Here is a 19260-nt window from a genome sequence, read left to right as displayed (position 1 = left end):
GGATAAATCCTGTGAGATTCATCATCTCATTTACAAGATGAGTCTCAGGAGATGAAAAGCACATACAACTTGATTACATATTCCTATTGATCATCTTCCATCCACAACAATAAAAATCAACTCCAAATACAAATCTAACAATATTACTAATTCATTACAACCAGTACTTTTCTTCATTAACTTTTATTGTTTTCAGCATACTTAGCATGTGCAAATACAGCAATTATATGTTGAACAAGAAAAGGTCTTCTCCTTACATTGTAGGATAATAAAAAGGCTCCGCATTAGAGCTGATCAAAGTCTGTTCAGAGATATAGCTCAAATCTTGTTCAAAATAAGTCTTTATAGCACTAGATAGCTGAGCAAGGTAAACTCAGCATGTACATCACTAAGTGTGTTTGGTTTCCATTTTAAAAAGGAAGTAATTTTCTCTAATCTTCAGAGAAAGCATGGTAGGGAGGGTTTACCTTGGAAAAATTGTAATGGCGTCCCTGTCTGTCTGTCTGTCTGTCCAGCCCTCCATTTTCTTGGAGCTTCTTCCTCCCACTGCTCGTGAAGTGAGAACTGGACTGCCACAATGCGCAGCATAGCAAACAAAACCAGAGCAGCACTGGTGGAATTCTGCAGTGGGTCAGGAGCAAAGCCCTGCTTTCACCCCAGTGGGAGCTTTTCAAAGAAAGGCCAGGTGACCTGTGGGTAACAGGCCTGGCACAGCCTTCCTGGGACATGGCATGGCCACACACCAGAGCACTTCACCAGAACTGTGTTTGCTGTTGAAACAATTGCTTTCCCTTGAAACAATTTTCTACTTGAGAACTTCCACATTTCCTTTACAAAAACTATAATAGTATTTGTGAAGAGAAATCTCCAACTGTCACCTAAGTACAATCCAGTGCTGTGATGGAAGCACACAACAGCTTCGGGGACTGCTTATCCATCAGAACTATGACATCAATGTGACCAATTGCTTCATTCCAAATTCTTAAATAACTGTATCTATATAATTTTCTTTGCTTTTCTACCTGCTGAAATACCACCCATCATTTTTCTGTCCTATTAACATCTCCCTTGACAAATTTTGCAATGCAGTTATCCAGTTTCAATACAAATCTCTGCAATTCTTGGGAAATTGTAGTAATATGACGTTAAGTATTACAAGGCATACTGCATCAATTAATTTATTTTCTTAGTATGATTTGGTCAGTACTCTGATATAAGGTAACTGAAGATATTACAACATCTGCTGAGGTGGAGTTGAGAAGTCCACGAATATATGTATATGAAAATATGAGACTGTATAAAGATTATGCAATGTTCTTTCTCTTCCACTTGAAATAATGGCATGTTCTGGACCCTAATCACATTAAGTGAATGAATATTTCTTGTGGCTTCATTGATATCTGGCCTTTAACCTTAAGTAGATTTTCATGTGCAATTTGACTGCTCTGAGATCTTTCTAGAGCAAACAATAATAAAAAAGAAAGGCAGAATAATATGCTGGTGGTGTAGACAGGGTGCTGTACATCAAAACTTGGTTATTTTTAATATATTCCAATATAAAGGTGTATGAGTACATAGATAAGAGTGATTGATGATTTGAGAAGCGGAATAAGGAGCTGGAGAACAAGGGATAAAGATTTCAAGAATATGAATGCAATATGGTATTCTCACTGTGTTTCATTTGAGAAGGTGCTTATGCAGTCAAAAGGGAAATCAGAAAGACGATGGGTTTTTTTTATAGGGTTTGCAGCAATTCAAAACTTATGATCAGCAGTGCCAGCATGATTGGTATATGTGAAATTTCGTGAGCTTGATTGCCCGGTTCCTGAAGTCCATTAAAGTATTTGGAGTTGCAGTTTTTAATTTTTCTAAAGACTTGGCCAAATTTATGTACATTTTTGTGGAAAGAGAAGATGCAGCGAAATAAATTATGCATCTATTATTGCCAGAAAGGGAAGAAACATAAACAAATTCTGTTTTATACTAAATAGCATTTCTGATTCCTTTCTTGTAGTTGCTATCTTTCACCTAGACACTGCTGCATGGAAAGCTTGCTTTAGTCTCTTATAGCTGAAATTTCATTCTGGCTTTTGATATCCGTACAACAAAACTAGTACCAAAAGTCCTGCTACATTCATAGCTTTTCCAGAAGGCAAAATAAATTTTAGCAAAGTTCCAGTATTAGCTGCAGTCAGGAAAGGATCCTATTTTGTGCACTCTGGTAGGAATTCTGCAGAAATAAAGTTTGCTCTTGAAGGTGGCTTGTTACCATATAGCTGTGTCTCCATCATCACTTGCTTGAGGTTAATGTTGCTTGAATTGGTTGATGTCATTTTATCCCTTCTTAAAGTGTGTAGATTGAATCATTCTGGGATGAAAGAACTAAAAAATGAAAGTATGAAATTTTCAGATACCTTATATTCTAATAAGGTAAAAATAGATGGAAATTGTGCCAATGGTATAATAGTAAGTCATTTTTTTAATCAAAGGACACATTTTACTCAATATCACACCGTATGCCATTTGCATAAAGTATATACGAATAATAATGACAAAACTTTGCAGACCTCAACAGCACCAAATGCTTGTTTCTATGTTGATATGGTCCCAGAAGCAGCAGTCGTTGCCTTGCTCCAAAAGGTTTATTATCCTTTCCCTGCTGGCAATTCTGTCAACACACCTGGTGTAAGGAGCAAGGTCTCTGAGAAGTCTGCTGTCTCCCTTTAGCTATTAGTCTCTTTCCTTGTACATGGCAGGCAATACCCATCTGCTGCATACTTCTGCTTTGTGAAAAGCAAAAGTATTCCCATAAAAAAAAATTGAATGTATGGTATTAATGTCCCTATCCAATTCTGAGCATTGAAGGTTCAGGAGGGGAAAGGAGAGCACTTGTGATAACCATACTTTTAATTGCTGATTAAAAGAAGCTGTAACTACATTTAACAGAAATGTAGTTACAGCTGTTCAGAATACAGCAGGTTTATTTCATAGTAGGAGCTATCTGCGGTTGTGCAACCAGTATGTTTGGATTTTTTTATCTTGGATATTTATGGGTATTTCAGAATTCACAGTAATTGTTATATAAGCATGATAAAAATAAATATATATAGTTATAAAATAAACCCCAACCCTATCTGGTACACTGTATTCTAGTGATTCACATTTTATTTTTAATGCCTTTTTCTTGTGCAGTTAGACATATGAACAATCTATTCTCTTAACAGGACTGCTCATTTATCAAGTGCTCATTCTTCATGGCATAAAAAAGGTTACCTTCTTTTTGCTCTCACATAAAAAGGTTCCATGTATTTCAGGTGTCATTAGTACTAGAGATTTAATGTCAAGGTTAGTGCACCTTATCTTTCAGCTACATTGAATACAATTACAGACAAACTCTTCAGAGAGAATTCACAGAAAAACTGGAAGTAATAAGTCAAGCTGGCAGTCTCAGAGTAGCTGACAGTGCACAGGAATGGGAGTTTCTCTTAACAATGGTTCCAACTGTCTCCCATAGTCATTGCAAATAAAATTATAGACATGCTTCAGTCTTGCAGGGCTGAGAAACAACTAATAAAATATAGGAAAAAATATGTCATAAAATTAATTGTTAGTAGCTTATTTCTTGCACTTACCTGTAAGACCTTTTATTTTCCTTCATATCTTTTTAGCTGGTTTTAGTGCAGGTATTTAAATAGTTGACCATGATTGAAATTTCTCATGGAATAGATGCTTGAGATGTAATTGGAGGATACATGATATTGAGTGGCTATAGAGCAAATATGGGTAATCCTGGATGGATGGGCTCCCTGGGCCTTGCCCACAAGCAGTCTGGCTGATACATGCTGCCATCATATGGGAAGGAATGTTGGTCATTTCCATAGCAAAATATGTGATTTTCTCCATCATCATGTTCCTTTTGATTTCTGCTGTAGTGATAGCAAGGTCATCCAGTCTACAAATGAATCCTTTGTTCATACCTCATCTTTTGAGGGTTTTGGTCAACATGTTATTTAGTTCTGAGTCTTACGGTCTGTTTTTGCATCATGTATCCTACCATCACGTTTTCCTAAAGTCATGCTATAGCAGCTGTTGCCAAAGCTTTTGATCACCTCCTATCTTGCCATTTTTTGACTCTTGTTTCCAATACCTAAAACTTGTTCACTTCAGTGAGCCAAAAGGAAGGCCTTCATGCTAACTGTATTGTAAACTCTTTTCTTGGCTTGCTCTTCTTTCACCCCATCAATTTTCAATGTCTTATTTTTATCTTTGACTATTAGAAATATAGTATGTTTTTTTTTAAGGAAACAGCAGTTGTTTTTCTGTTTCTAATCCAGTTGCAGTTGTGCAGAGGTGGGCTTTCTTGTGAGCATTGTTTTTTGGAATTGGCTTCTGGTGTTCATTTTTGAATTAACATCGCAGAATTTAAACTTAGTCTGAATTGTCTAGAAACTTAGCATGGAAATACCTCTATAAAACTTCTGTTTGATGTTTTCTATGTTCTGTTTAGACCTTTAAATTAGCCTGATGCCCTTCAGGTTGTATAATGAATCAGAGCTTGCATTTGTTTCACGTTGCACAGCATTCATATTTGCTTGATGTCTGCTTGCAGAAGTGCCACCTTGTTAGGGTACGTGGTTTTGTTAGTTAATAAAATGAGTTGTACAAAGGACAGGTGGTAGGATAACCTTTTTGCAGAATATTGTTGTTAACTAAGGGCAGTTAACATTTTTTTTACCAGAGTACCTGTTCAGTTGTCATAAGACTGGCATTGTCTGGAATTAATGGAATTCTTTTTAATTTTGTAAACATTTTTTCTAAGACTCTATTAAATAAAATTTGCTTGTCTTTCAAACAATTTCAAAACACTGGTAAAATTTGTTGGTCAGTTTAACTAGGAAATTTTGTAAGTGGATTGTCAGACTGGAGATGTGCTGTTAACGTTGGTTTATGTTCTTTATCCACTGGCTAAGCATTCACTGAGGATGCAAGAAGCCCAGGTTTGCCTCTCTTGAGACTTTAAAAGGATGCAAACGCACTCTTCTGTCTGAATTTTCAGAACATTTCTCCAAACAGAGGGATATAGGACATCCAGGTCAGGAATGCCTGAGTTTGTAATGTTGTTTCCCTCCTGGTAGCTAACTTAGTGGAGCGGGATCTGGAGTCCAGGTGTCCCACCTTTCTCTCCCACAGTCTCCTGCATACTTTTTTCACTCTTTTGCCATCTGGCTGAATGAATAATTCAAGGTTTTGTGTAACAGCAGAGTAACTCGGCAGGAGTGGCCGAGGAAGGAGGTGTGAGGATGCCCTGGTCTTGGGAACTGGGTGGCTGCCTGATGGGAAACCCAGATTTCCGAGTGGTGCACTGAATGCTTCAAATGAGGGGCTTGGACTGGAAACACAATTCTCTGCAGTCAGGTTGTCAGGTACCATGTCCACTACTTAAGTTCTTCCTCTCTTTCACAGTTTTATGACTCCCAAATGCTGGCTGTCACTTGGAGTTTGGGGGACATTGGCATGTTTTTAAGTGATAAACATACCTGTGCTTTTGCCTCGTTGTATCTATTCACCCCCATACCATCTATAAACACAAAAAGGCAGGAAAATAAATGTCTCCAATAGTAATTTTCTAACTAGAAGTCAACATATGCAGCTGACCAGAAAGGTACTTCAAATCATCTTATAGGTGTTTTCTCAGAGATGACACTCTAGTTATTTGAGACAACTGTTTTTTCCACCTGCTGTGAAAGATGAGTTGCCTTTTGGACACTTCAATATTTCCATGCTGTTAAAGCAGCAGATTGAAAAGCAGATGAGAAAGTTCAAAGCCAAGGCTGAAAGTTCAGTTTCAACTTTTAGTTTTCTGACTTTCGTCACCTCATGTCACAACCTAACTGTTGTTTTCACTTAGAGTTATTAATTAAGAAATACCAAGTTTACCCATTTACTGTTATCTTTCTTCACAGCAAATGAAAGTGAATTTTGTTCCTTTTTGTATCCTGTGTTAGATAATAATTGAGAGAATAATAGATTCCAGGGACCTTTGATCTACCATTACTGTAAAATAAAAATAAAACTTAATTTTTTTTCTCCCACTGACCGTAATGATTTTAACCTTGTGTACTAATTTGAATGCGCTTGTGGGGGCAGAGTCTTAAATGAGACAAAAATGAAGGAAAAATTGCTAATGCTGCCACTGTATATCTAATGAGCACTGTGTAATAAACCATAACCTCTTCAACATTTCTGTGGAAAATGGTGTGATTATTTTGGATGGCTGGCCCTCTGTGTACGGCTCATTACCATCTGGCATAATGTGTATTGATATAGCCTGTAATTGTCAACTCTTATTTGACATGCTGCCTTTAATAAATGTGACTTGCATGGCTAGAACCTCCTAATGGTTATATGGAAAACTGTAATTAAATAAAATATGTATACTTATGTAAAATACACACCCTTATATCCATAAAATAATTTTGTAGAAGGTCTCTGTTTTTCTTTATCTCCTGTTCTTAGTGGGAATATTTGTATGTATTCCCAGGTTAATACTGCATTACCACTGTGGATACCTAAATATGTGAAGACAGACATGAATCTTGAATGTAGATTGTTTCCTCTTGCAGAACTTGCTTCAAATACATTTTGAAATATTTATTTTCTGTGCACTGTAGGACAGAATTAATATACCTGCTGTAATAGAACAGGTTCCCCGCCTGATGGTGGCTTTGTGTGCTCCTGCATTGGGAATGGAGGTAACTCTAATGGGCCAAATGGCTCCAGTTTTGGTGTTTCTCCTGAAGAAGGTGGCTTAAATAAATGCATTTGTAAATCTCAGTGCTGAAAGTATTTATACCTCCTTAAAGGAAAATGGGCTTCTGGCCAATGGTAAGTTTTCAGATAGAGGGACCAACATATGCTGCTAATCTAGTCATATTCTGTTTATTATCTGAAAAGTTTCCTTTCCTTGCCTTCACTGTTGATTCATATATGAATAACTGAGAGATATCATTCTGGTAGTCATATTGGCTGCCTTACAAAACATAGGATTTCCCCAGCTTTAATCAATTTTAATACTTGTGCAATGGGTGTTCATCTGATGTTACCTTCAATGGCAATGTTGATGGAGAATCCGTTGTTGCTCTTTGTAAGAGATTTTGGGAAGTGCCTTCCCTTTATTCTCTTTGGATTTCCTTAGGCTCAGGCTAGTGGATCTCATTTTATGTTTGCTTGATAATCAGCAAATTCTGTTGACTTTGTTTTCTGTAATATAGATGCTTAAACTTGCTTTAAATATCTGTGACCAAATCTACTGATTTAATATCAGCCTTCTCCATGCATAAAATAGCTTTTGTTCCTCACTTAATCTGTTTTCTTTGCTTTGATTGTTAGGACAAAAATGTTGGGAAGTCATACTTTCTCAAATTCTTCTTTCAATTGGTGATTTTTACTGATATCAGAAACTCAGGGTTGACAGAGACACTACTTTTGCTAATCTTCCCTTAAATCATCTGTGGATCCTACTTGCCTATTTGACCACAGCCACATTCTGTATCTTAGCTGATTATCTCAAATGACCTGTTCCTTCCACCCTTTTCCAAACTTTGGGTGCTTTCTTCTTGAAAGAGTCTCTAGTCCTGCATATCTGTGGTCTACATTCAGATCTTTTGAATAATCTTTTTTTTTTGCATTGCATATTTTAACTTGAGTAAAGCATATTGAACCCATTCAGTTGAATCCATGTTGAGGATTATTCACTCTCTTTGCTGTTTATTAGCTGTGTTATTCCTTTTGTGTTGTCTTGTCTCCTGAGTGTAAGTTCTCTGGACCTGCTAACTGTAAAATCTTACCCACTGCTGCTATTCATGACCAATATTCACTTCTGGGCTAAGAGATATAAACACATGCTTGTATAAAAATATTGCTTAAAATGTAACAGGCTTTCTACAGTGCCTTGCCTTTATGCAGTTTTGTTTCTGCCTAACCTTACATAATGGACCAATGCAGTTCTTAAAGTTGTTCTTGATTTTGAGGCGTTTTTAGTATATACATTTTTAAACTGCTGTTGTTCAGTTACCTCTCAATCTCTGCATTTTCTCATCCAGTCCTTTATCAATTTTCTCCCCTGCATACCTTGTCTGGTTTGTGTTTGTTCCTATCAGTTTTTCAGTTTGTTGAAGCTAGATGGGGGAGAAATTATAGCTATTTCAGCTTTGTCTAAACCTCAATTTTTTTGCTTTTCGTTTTAGTTTTTAATCAGCTTAGTCTTTTTATTAACTGGGGATTTGTGGCTCTTTGGTCACATAGAAATATTCATAAGGAGTTTCCAAAAAGTATTCACATTTTTCTTTTTAATTTATCTAACTGATCCAGCCTGTTTTATCATTGAAAATATTGCTCATGTATAATATATGCCTGTGAATGTTATCTGTCATATTTATAAAGAATGCTTGTATACTGATTTAGATTATATTGTTTTCATGTAACACATGTATTGAACTCATGTTCACTTGTACCTAAATTTTTCTGATACGAGGTCTTTGTAGCAAATTGAATCTTTACTATAGAGAATTCAGGTTAAATGCAACATTTCTTGAGCTAGCAAAATTCCTTTTAGAAATTCAACCTAGTGTCAGTACATTGTCAATATACCTACATATTGCCAATATGCATTATTGCATGAGCATACTGAATATCTGCATCATTATTTACAAAATGAGAGAAGTAGGTCTTTGGAGAAGTAAGCATCTTAGCTTGTGCTATTGCTTGATGAAGTACTTAATATAGTCTGCATAGCTGTTCATATAGTCTAAAGCAGATACCAACTGGAGTTTCAACCTGCCTTTTATTAGAAGTTTAAATCTTGATAATCTCTTTGTAAAAACACAATATTGCATTTGACAGCTTTACTTCATTTTGGAAATGTGACTCTTCCCATAGGGATAATCACTGATTTTAAAATGTGATTATGACATGTGATTTTATAAGTTTGACAATATGCTTATGAATTAGTAGCTCTAAATTTTATTATTGATTTTTGGCATCAGTGTTCAAGTAATCCAAGAAGTCTTTTTCCAGATAACTTACTGATTTTTTTCTTTTTATCTTTAGGTGAACACTCATGGTTTTTCCTTTGGTTTGATCAGTTAGGTTAAGCTAGCCATCCTTCCTTTAAAAAATAAAAAAGTCATAAAACCTAAGCTGTAAAGCTATTTTTTTTAACAATACTTACATAAGTACTGGCTCATGTCTCGAGTCTGTTTCTTCTCTAGGAGTGTAGGAAGGATCTCTGAGAACAGGAAAAGTAATTGATATCTCCCTTTTTAACAGTTTCTAGTGCTTATGAAATCTGTAATAACTGAAGTAAGATCAAAGCTATTTAAGTTTCATATGTCCTGGTTTATGGGGATTAAAAAACATACCTAGGCCTGCCACCACATCTCACTGTTCTTCAAATACCTGTCCCTTGCAGAATGTCCTTTGTATCCTTCTGGCTACTAAAGTCCCAACACGACAAAATTTGTCTGTACAAAGTTTGCATCTGATTCTTAACCATGTCAGCCCAGTCCACCTGCTCCTCATTGTTCACCTAGCTGCATTGTCCCTGGTTTCTGGATCTTGCAGTAACCAGGTACTTCTTACTGAGCAGGTTTACTCTTGATATTCCCTTTATTGGTCCCAGCCTGCATGCCTGCCTCTGGGAACTGGAAAACATCCATTTGACTTAGTGATTCTGGTAGTGTTTTCCTTCTGGCTTTTCAGATTAACACTTTTTCCTTTTAAACTGATTTTGAGGTAGTGATCTTTACCAGGTCTTTATCTAGATTCTCTCACCTGTTCTCCATAATTGATGCTTTTGTTTCCAGGCTGGGATTATTTTTCTTTTAGGCTGTGTGACTTGGAAGGGGAGTTGCTGTGATGAGGCCACCCAACCCAAGGACAATGTGCTATAGGTTGTAATCACTGTTCTTTGGCCACTGATGCTGATTATAGGAGTAAGGCAGACACAAGTTCAGCAGTTATGGCTTCGTTTTGCTGGGGATGATGGTGCAAGTGTGGATTCTTGCAGTCTGGTACGGGTAGCTGGCTCCCAGGCTGGAGGGCTCCTGGCTGGGCTGTGCTGTGCTGACACAGCGGTGGCCGTGTTGGCACATCAGTGGCACTACTCAGAAGCTGATACAAGTTGGTTCACTTGAGTGTTGCTGTCTGGAGTACAAAGTTGGAATTGGTTGTTCTGTGGTACCCCTAACAATGAAGCCAAGACCTGTGAAAACCCTTCTTCAAAATTCCTGCACTAAGAAAGGGAACAGGACCCTGACTTCCAGTCAGGCTTTTTGCTCTGCACTGCCAACCACCTACAATGCTTAGGGGAACTGGCTTGCCAAGTTCAAGTGAATATCTGCCCACTAAAAATCAGAAAACATTTTCAAATCCTATAATGGGCTGAGGGAAGATCTTACTAAGACAAGTTATGGAAAAGAACCTAAGCAATAATCAGTGATGGTGGTGACAGAGTGTGAAAATGTAAGATCTTTTCAAAAATAAATAAAGAAAAATACATGAAGGAGCATTGATAGAAATTTTACTTAAAAAACTTTGTGATACTAGGAGGGAAAGGAGATGAAAGAGGTAGGATATGTAGCCAGTTTAAAAATAAAGTGATTGTTAGGAATGCAATTAAACAGCATATTCAACAAACTTCATAGATTTGATGCCTTTCAACTTGATTTATCCCTCAGGTGGAAGACACTCCTACATCTTAAGAACAAGACAGAAGGAACTGCAGAAATCTTGGTCTCTAGCCTTGTTAAAGGATAGAGTTGGTAGATGTTTTCTGCTGGTTAACAGATACATCAGTCACGGGAATGCAGTGAATATTTGGTCTTCTGCTCAAATCTGCTGCTTTACCCTGAAAATTTTCCCTGTCAGTGAAATGACAGCATCTGCCATACATATTGACTGGCCTAAACACCTGCCCCTGTGCCATTTAATTTCTTGTAAAAGACACCATTCACAGAAGATGGGAATGAGACTTTCCATCACTATGATGCTATTTGTTACTCACTATGCATTGTTCTTCTAATCATGGTTTATTAACCATGGCATTGACTTTGACAGGTGAATGGGAAAAAGAACTGTAAAAACCACTGCCCTTTCTCACTGTGTAACTAAGTGAACTATCTTGGTGCAGCACCAGCTAGTACCCAGAGCATACAGGATCAACATGAATGTAGTTTAAGCACCTCCTTGTCTTCACAGAACTTTTTTTTTCTGTTCATGGTTCACAAAAAAGGTAAAATCAGATACTAAGTGCTGCCCAAATATATAGTCAGTACCTAAAATTATTACTTTAAGTCTTTAGTTAATGCTTTTTCATATGTAATTTTCCATTAAAGACACTATTTCTTTTTATTTCAAATTCATAGGTGTGTATATATAAAGATTATTATAGTTGTCACTGAAATTAAATGTGTGCTGATACTTTTAAAAAAAATTTTAAAGTCCTGAATGTAAGGCTCCAAATCAATTCTTTTTGTATTGAAGGGAAACTATTGAATTGACAATCACAAAGAAAATGTTCAAATCTTGGGTGTGTACTGTTAGTCATTTTAATTCAAAGCTTCAGTGATAAGAGTTCTTAAAGAATTTTTGATCTATCGGTTTCATTATCTTTGTTCATTGTAGTTGCCTCAAAAATTTTCAAATATGGTTTTTAGTGGCTATTTTAAGTCTTTGGCCCATTTCTGTGAAATATTATGCTTAAAAATGAGACATTTTAAATTATTAAAAATTTTTTTTGCATAGCCTGTTATCCCTTGAGAAGCCTGCTATAGTTCTGATGGTTAGCTGATAATGAAAGGTATACTAACTCAAGTTCAATACAACTGTACTATTTAATGTGTCTCTTTTATCATATGTTTTACAGAATCCTATTATTTCTTTTTAGAGTAGGACTTGAAATTAGGAACTTTGGTGGTGGTTTGCAGGGAAAGGTGAAAGGTGTGGAAGTGTGTTAGCATTTGGTGATAAAGCTTTCCTGATTCTTAGCACGCTTCCATTTAGGAACTTTGTGTGTTTAGAAACGTTGACTGTTTTCTCAGTACAACCTTGTACCAAGGTAAGAACAGGTAATTCTTGCGGCAGCCACTTATTTTTTTGTGACTGTGGGCTCTGGAGTGAAAACAGGATGGAGGCAGTCAGATTTTGTCAGCCCATTGCCCTCTTTCTAAGTCCAGTATTGCTAAAACATTTTTTTTTGTATGTTGGGATTGGCTGCTTTCAAATATGAAATTATTTAATCACTGAATTGTATTCAGATGGAGAAAACTGTGTATAGTATTTCTTCAGCCATTTAGCAGCAACTTCATAACAGCAGTGTTTATTTGTTGGATACTGGCCTTTACAAAGTCATGTCAAGGATCCTCCTGTATCTGCAGCATTGTGCACTTGTTATTGTGCCTGGGTATTCTAGGGATTATCACAAAAAGCATTAAAAAATGCATTGCCTGGGATTTCTGCAATAGCATTGATTCTTATATTTTCAGTCTGCTAGAGAGAGAGTGGAAAAGCAGTATGTATGATCAGAATTAGGCATAGATTATCTGCCTAATATGATTCTTGTTAGCACAAATAATGTGAATACTATTTGAAGAACAAACAGATTATAGGAAAAGAAATGAAAACATCCAGATCCTGAGCATGTGGAAAGCATGACACTGATGTATTTGTGTAACCTTTTCATGAAGAGCGATGCTGAAGTCAAAGAGGGGATTTTGATTTCCTTCATTAAGGGCTTATTAAATGAAGAAATAGGACAGTCGTTGTTTTGCTTCAATAGTTGGGGGTCACAGAGGCGGGCCTGCTCTCCTCAGGATATTAATGCCTGCTTTCAGCTGGGGGAAATGAGCCGTCGCCTGAGTTAGCTGCAGCTTTATGTGCTCGTCACTAGGGATCCCCATATGTCCTGGGATCTGCGGCAGGCGGAAATGGCAGAGCTCGGCAGCGGGAGCAGAGGGCTCTCATTGCTATTCATAACAGGTAGCTCGGCTCAATCTGCCCAGAGCAAGTCTGTTTAATGTTGATCAGCTGTCCATCTGATAAACCGAATTGATACGGACATTTCCTCCAAGGGCTGCCCTGACAATGACAGCAGGAGCATCGGGATGTCTTGTTAGTCTTTTTCTCCGAGCTTGAAAATTTATTAACCCTTTGTTAGAGCCGAGCCAAGCGTGATTACAATACTGCGACTGGGTTATGTGAGTTTCTACCTCACGTCTTTGAAAAGCAGCCTCAACCTTCAGATTTATTGTCTACATGGAGAATGACTGTTTGGTTTTTGAATTGTTTTTGTCTGCATGGAGACAACAATTTGTGAATTATAAAGGCAGTTTTTAAAACAGCGCAAGGGTTTTTTTGTGCTTGGCAAAATACATTGGGAACCTCTATTTATCCTCTCCCTCTGCCTTTTGTTTGCTGCCCAGGCCCTATGACCATCCCATCTCTTCTCTCTTGCTAATTGGCACCAACCACTGCCCTGAAACAGTTGCTGCTGGGACTGTTCACAGGTCACATATATTTGGGGCAGAATGTTTCTTTAGATTAATATGGTTTGGGGAGGTTGGGACACATGCGCACCGTCCAGAGCAAGCAGAATTAATTTGCTCAGTGCTGTGCTATTACTGAGGCAGAATCTAACCTGAGCGTGTACCAGCTGGTATCTTTGTACATGAAGGTATGGATCAGTTTGGTTACTCAATGAATCAGTGCTTGGCCACTTCTGAGTGAGCACAGAGAACATAACACGCCTTTGTACTATGTTGTAATTAATTAGAACTTTAAGGCCTTTAGTCATCTGTTTAATTGAGGGCATGGATTTCATTTTGCTCATATGTGGAACCTCCATGGCAGAAAGGGAACTGCTTACGTCAGAGAAGATGTGAATGTGCTGAAGATTTTGTAAGAATGAGTCCTGTGTGTATCTAGCATTAAAAGGATGCTCCAGAGCATTGCTGTTTCCTCCCTTTGGCCCTGCTCAGTTATTTTGTCTGTTCAGCACCCCATTGTCATTCTGAGCTAAGGTGACATCTCTGGGCTTCTTAGAGTGACAGTCACTGCTGAGGGCTACAGGATTGAATTGTGGGAGAAGGGGGAGGAGAGGGCTGTGCTAATGACTCTTTTCTTGCCTTTTCCAAAAAATTTAAATAGAGAGCAAGCCTCTATGGAATAACCTCTGTGATAAGCCTCTCACAGGGATTTGTAACCCCTAAACCGAGGATGTATATGCTATATGTTGGAGTTAGAAGTGATTTGTAAACCTATCCAATAAAATTGGCCCCTTTGCTAGATAGTCACCTTTGCTTCTGACTAAAACCACCAGTGAAATACCCTTAGTACACAGTTCTAAAACATTCAGCTGTTTTTCCTCTCCTGCCTGAACCCATCCCCTTTGGTAGTATTGAGCTGCAAGGTATTCTGTTATTAATTTAACTCTAATTTGAGCAGTCATTGACTGCAGCATTCTTACATTGTTTGGATTGGCTTGCTCAGGACTCCCCTGCTGATACGTCCTTTGTTTCTTTCCATCATTACTTTCTGCTTGGCATTTTCTTCATGTCAGTGTCCCTCAAGCTTCTGGTAGACAAAACAGAAAAAAGAAAGCACCTGTGAGGACTACATTGATTATTTTGCTTTATTTTGTGAAAGAATTCAAACAAAGGGCAGCATTCTCCCAAGTGGAGCCTGTGGTACCTGTGGTTTGCCTGGAAATACTTAATGACAGTTCTCTGTGTTTGACACCTCCTGGTTGTGGCTTCTAGAAGTACATAGAAGAGCTCACATGATAATTAATAAAATACCTGTTTAGCACATATGGTTGTTTGTTTATTTTCACTAAGAATCTCTGTTCTATTCATAGCATCAAACGTAATTGTGCTTTTTCTTTCTTTCTTTCAGTCAAAGAAGTCTGGCTGAGATCACGGAGCTGATCCATACTGCCTTTCTGGTGCATCGTGGCATAGTAAACATTGGTGAGCTCAAGTCCTGCGATGGCCCTCTGAAGGATATGCAGTTTGGGAATAAAATGGCTGTTTTGAGTGGAGATTTTCTCCTAGCAAATGCTTGCACCAGCCTTGCACAGTTGCAGAATACCAAGGTAAAAAAGAAAAATTCCTCTACTGCCAAAGCAAGTAAATATTAGCAAGTATTTTGAAAGAGAGACCCCCTAAAAAATCAGCAGTTATGTATGTATATATGGAGCATCATTTAAAAATCAGCAGCCTTACCATTATAGCTGTCAATTTGGCAGTCTGCTGTTGCTGTGAATGTGTTTAACAGTCTCCTGTGGAATTACTGTGATGATATCTTTAGTATACATTCTGAAGCACTGAAGTAATGGATGGGTGGTCAGTTTGGTGAGTTTAAGGCATATTCATGACATGTCAGGCTACAGCACCTCTAGTGTTGTACAGCTCCCAGCTGAAGACATCTTTGGTCTGTTTTTTTCTTGTTTTTTTTTTTTTTTTTTTACTTTGTGCTTTGTGAGAGGTTTTCTGTCTTAGATGATTTGGGGAGCAAAAAGCTTTACTGTTTTGTCTCAGATGACTTTTTGCTTTTGATATTGTTAGGGATTTGGATGTGCCTGAATATTGGATTGCCCTACTAATGCGTATGTACTGGCTTCTGAAGGACAACTGCAATCCAACAGTTTAGCCAAGCTGTTTGAAACTTTACAGGGAGATGTTTTTGATGAGAAATAAATTGAGTATATGTATTATCTTAGAAAATGAGACTGATAGAGACATTAAGAGATACTCTCTCTAATCAGTTCTTTTTGCCAGATAGAATCAGCTACACAAAATCATTCTTGATCCACATTTTTCTAGCTTGTTCTTAAAGCCTCCAGTGGTGGAGAGGGATTCCTGGGCATCCCTGTGCCAGCCTAGTAGCACCTGCATGAATGGCTGAAGAGCTAAGTGTGCCATTCCAATGGAAACAGGAAACAGTACATTTTGCAGAGGTGCTTTTCATACATTTGAAGATTGCTGCCATGTTGTAATGTAAAATAAATGTTTGTCATGTGCAATTGTCAATAATCAGCATTGTTGTAATTGTCAGCCTCAGTAGTCTATTTTTTTTAGATTCTCATGCTAAATCTCCTTGTGGTAGTAGAGTATTCTGTGCTCCTTTGATCATAAGTATGACAGTTTCTCTCAGAAGTGGTGTCATTTTGTAACACAGAGCTGAGATTCAAGAGAAGAGACAGAAAATTAGGTGTCAATCTACTGGAATAGTGGGTTAAGCCATTATGGCGCTAACTTGTAGTAAGTATTAGGAAAAGAAATAAATAGTGCACACCATAACCAAAATGGGATGTAATTGATTTTAATAATTATTATTAATTTGTATCAGTTATTTTTTTTTTTTAGTACCCTGTAAGTTTCTCAAGACAGACCAAAGGATTTAACCCTACATCAATTTTCAGTTTCAACATAAGAGGAAACTTTTACAAAATGTAGCAACTATTACTTTGTGTTTAGTACATCATTAAGTATTGCAGCAGGAATGTATAATCCCTGAAGACTTGCCAGGAAACAAGCCTACAGTGAAATGAAGCACAAGTGCAAAGAAATACTTTTTTTTTTTTAAGCAATCATTATACTGCATGTTGGAAAATTCTGCCAAAACATTTTAACACTTTTTTTCATTTTTCTGACATCTAAATACTTTCATAGCTTCTACATACGATAAGTGGGATGCCATTATGGAAACTGATTGACTTAGTAAATTATTCTTTTTCATACGTCTAACCCTACTAGCAAAGTTAGAAAAATTGAAATACAAGCTATAGAAATCTCTTGACAGGTGCAATGATTTAAACATACTGTATTTATTCTTTTGTAAATGATGAATTTTCAAATCTGGCATCTGTTTTTTAGCAGTGTGAAATAACTGTGACTTTTTTCCTTCATAATGTTTTGTGTTCTTTGATGTAAAAAGTAAAAATCACAGTACTGCTTTTTTTGCTGGCATTTAGCAAATTGGCTAATGAAATGAGCAGCATTTTATCATGCATGGTACTGACCATGGTAGCCATAACCTCTGTAGACATGCATAGCTATTGTGTAGACCAGAATTTAAATTAAAGGGGGTTTTAACATAACTGAACTCCTTGCTACCAGGATAATTTTATTGTCTGTTAAATTCATGTCTGAGCTTGTGTATGATGCATTTATCTCTCTGCTTCTCTCGGGGCTGACAATTAGACGTGAAATTCTGTAGTCATAATGAAATGCAGAGCTATTTTATAATTGCCAAGGGTAAAATTAGCAAAGTCAATTATTTTCCCTTAGGCTTTTCCCTGTAGATATTAAAAGGCTGCAAGGTAATTGCCTTAGGTAACACTTTGATTTTTAAATAACATTAAATATAGGAATTGTTGTTGTTAATTCATAGTAATTTTCTTCTTCTTGCTACTGTTATAGAATATTACTGTAATGATGTTAACAAGAATCAAGGCTCAGGGTTTGTGTTTTTGGGGTTTTCTTTTAAACTAGCACTCATATCTCTCATTAGTTTGCTAAAGTTATGCCAAAGAACGTTTTGGGGTGGTGTTTTGGGTTTTATGGTTCTTGATCTCTGAGATACAAGGACTCTAGATTGCTTTAATTGTCAGTTGGAAAGCCTCCTGTAAGGTAAACTCTGCTGTTGTGCTATTACAAAATCATTGCAAATTTTGGTTTTTGAACACTAAACAATTCAGAAGAAAGCATTCTCATTTTCTGCATTGTGAAATCATGGTACAATAATTATGAATACAAGGTTGGTATCAACTGAGGCTAAAAATAATTATTGAAGGGCAGATGCATGGGAGTACTACATTTTTGTAATCATGGCAAAGTCCTACATCTTTTAAGTTAATAAAAACTGTTGAAAATGAACACTAATTTCTTCAAAAGCCTTTACAGTACAAAGCATTAGATTGATAGATCAGATGTGTTAACACTTCTTTTGTACTTTTTGATCACCTTATATAAGCTAACCTTTTGGATGGTGGCTCTTGGCCTGTTGATTGCAATGATAAATCATGTTGTTGATTGAAAATTATATTGATAAAACATTACTTCAGAACTGCATCCTGTAGCAGATTGTTTATTGTTAATTTATGGATTTTAGAACAGAATTGAGCCCAAAGATGAATTGGTTTGGGATCTTTTAGTAGTTGTTATATCAGCAGTGGAATGGTGAACCTTTGGCAAGGAAGGGCGTGTTTGTGTTTTGCTGCTTAACTAACAATGCAGTAATGTGTGGTGATGTGCTGACTTATTGGATTGGGGTGTGTTTATATGGGATGACAGGGTTATTTTGATAGGTTTTCTCATTTTGAGGCTGCAATGCTCCAATACTGGGATCATCATAAGATACATGTAATATATATGTGGAAGTCATTGTAAATATGTAGGTGTGGGAGTGATGGAAAAGTAAATTATGTTTGCCTAACAAAATAGGGTACCTCCCAGCTATCCTGTGGGATATGTGACCATAAGCAGTTTTAAATAAATGTGCTAATAATCCGTTTAATGAGTGGTTCTTCATTGCCATCTCAAGACAGTAGGTCTTTAACATTTATTGTCTTGCTTTGCCTAGCTAAGGATGTGGGGATGAAACTGCTAAAAGCAAATCTTTTGAATAAAAGTCCCTCTTTGACTCTGATAGCAAAAAATGTTAGTTTTGTCTTTGATTTCTGCTTAAATAACCTCCACTTGCTATAATATTTTTAGGCTGGCATTCAGATGCAAATGTAGCAAAAGTAACAAACATTAATTGGCATTTTTGTCACCTGTCACGTGGATGTGGGATATGGGCATTTTACTACAAGTGGTATGTGGATACTCACCACGATATTATCAAATAATGTGCTTTTTCAGTGTTTGTAACAGAGAAGTTGGAAAAAGTCTGTCACAGCATTAAAGCTGGTGCTTCCTTGAGCATCTGAATCATCAGCTGTCTTACAAAACTGTAGAGGAGATGCTTAAAAGGCATCATTAAAACCAGTTTTGATGCTCTTACACTCAAAAGAGAGTGATGCATAGAACTTCAGAAGGCTGAAATGATGCGCTTTAGTGCAATGCCTAGAAAATTGTAAAATAATTGGCAAATGCATTTTTTGCAACCTCATAAACTGATAAGAGGGCATCTCTTGGTATTTATAGAAAGAAAACCCACAAACCAGCCAAACAACCAAAACAAAACCACCAAAACCCAACA

At 37.0% G+C, this 19260-nt stretch overlaps 1 protein-coding gene across 1 annotated transcript in view; it reads left to right on the top strand.

Moving 5' to 3' along the window:
* PDSS2 (decaprenyl diphosphate synthase subunit 2) overlaps window positions 1-19260 on the top strand; it is a 112189-nt gene that overhangs the window by 54360 nt on the left and 38569 nt on the right. Inside the window, exon 3 of the mRNA XM_054630122.2 lies at window positions 14950-15148. Coding sequence (XP_054486097.2) covers window positions 14950-15148 — 199 coding nt within the window. The remainder of the gene's footprint in view (window positions 1-14949; window positions 15149-19260) is intronic.

Source organism: Agelaius phoeniceus, chromosome 3 (assembly GCF_051311805.1).
Source record: "Agelaius phoeniceus isolate bAgePho1 chromosome 3, bAgePho1.hap1, whole genome shotgun sequence".
NCBI classification, from domain to species: domain Eukaryota; kingdom Metazoa; phylum Chordata; class Aves; order Passeriformes; family Icteridae; genus Agelaius; species Agelaius phoeniceus.
The sequence above is the reverse complement of the archived record's forward strand: the minus strand, read 5'-3'. Positions and strand labels throughout refer to the sequence as shown.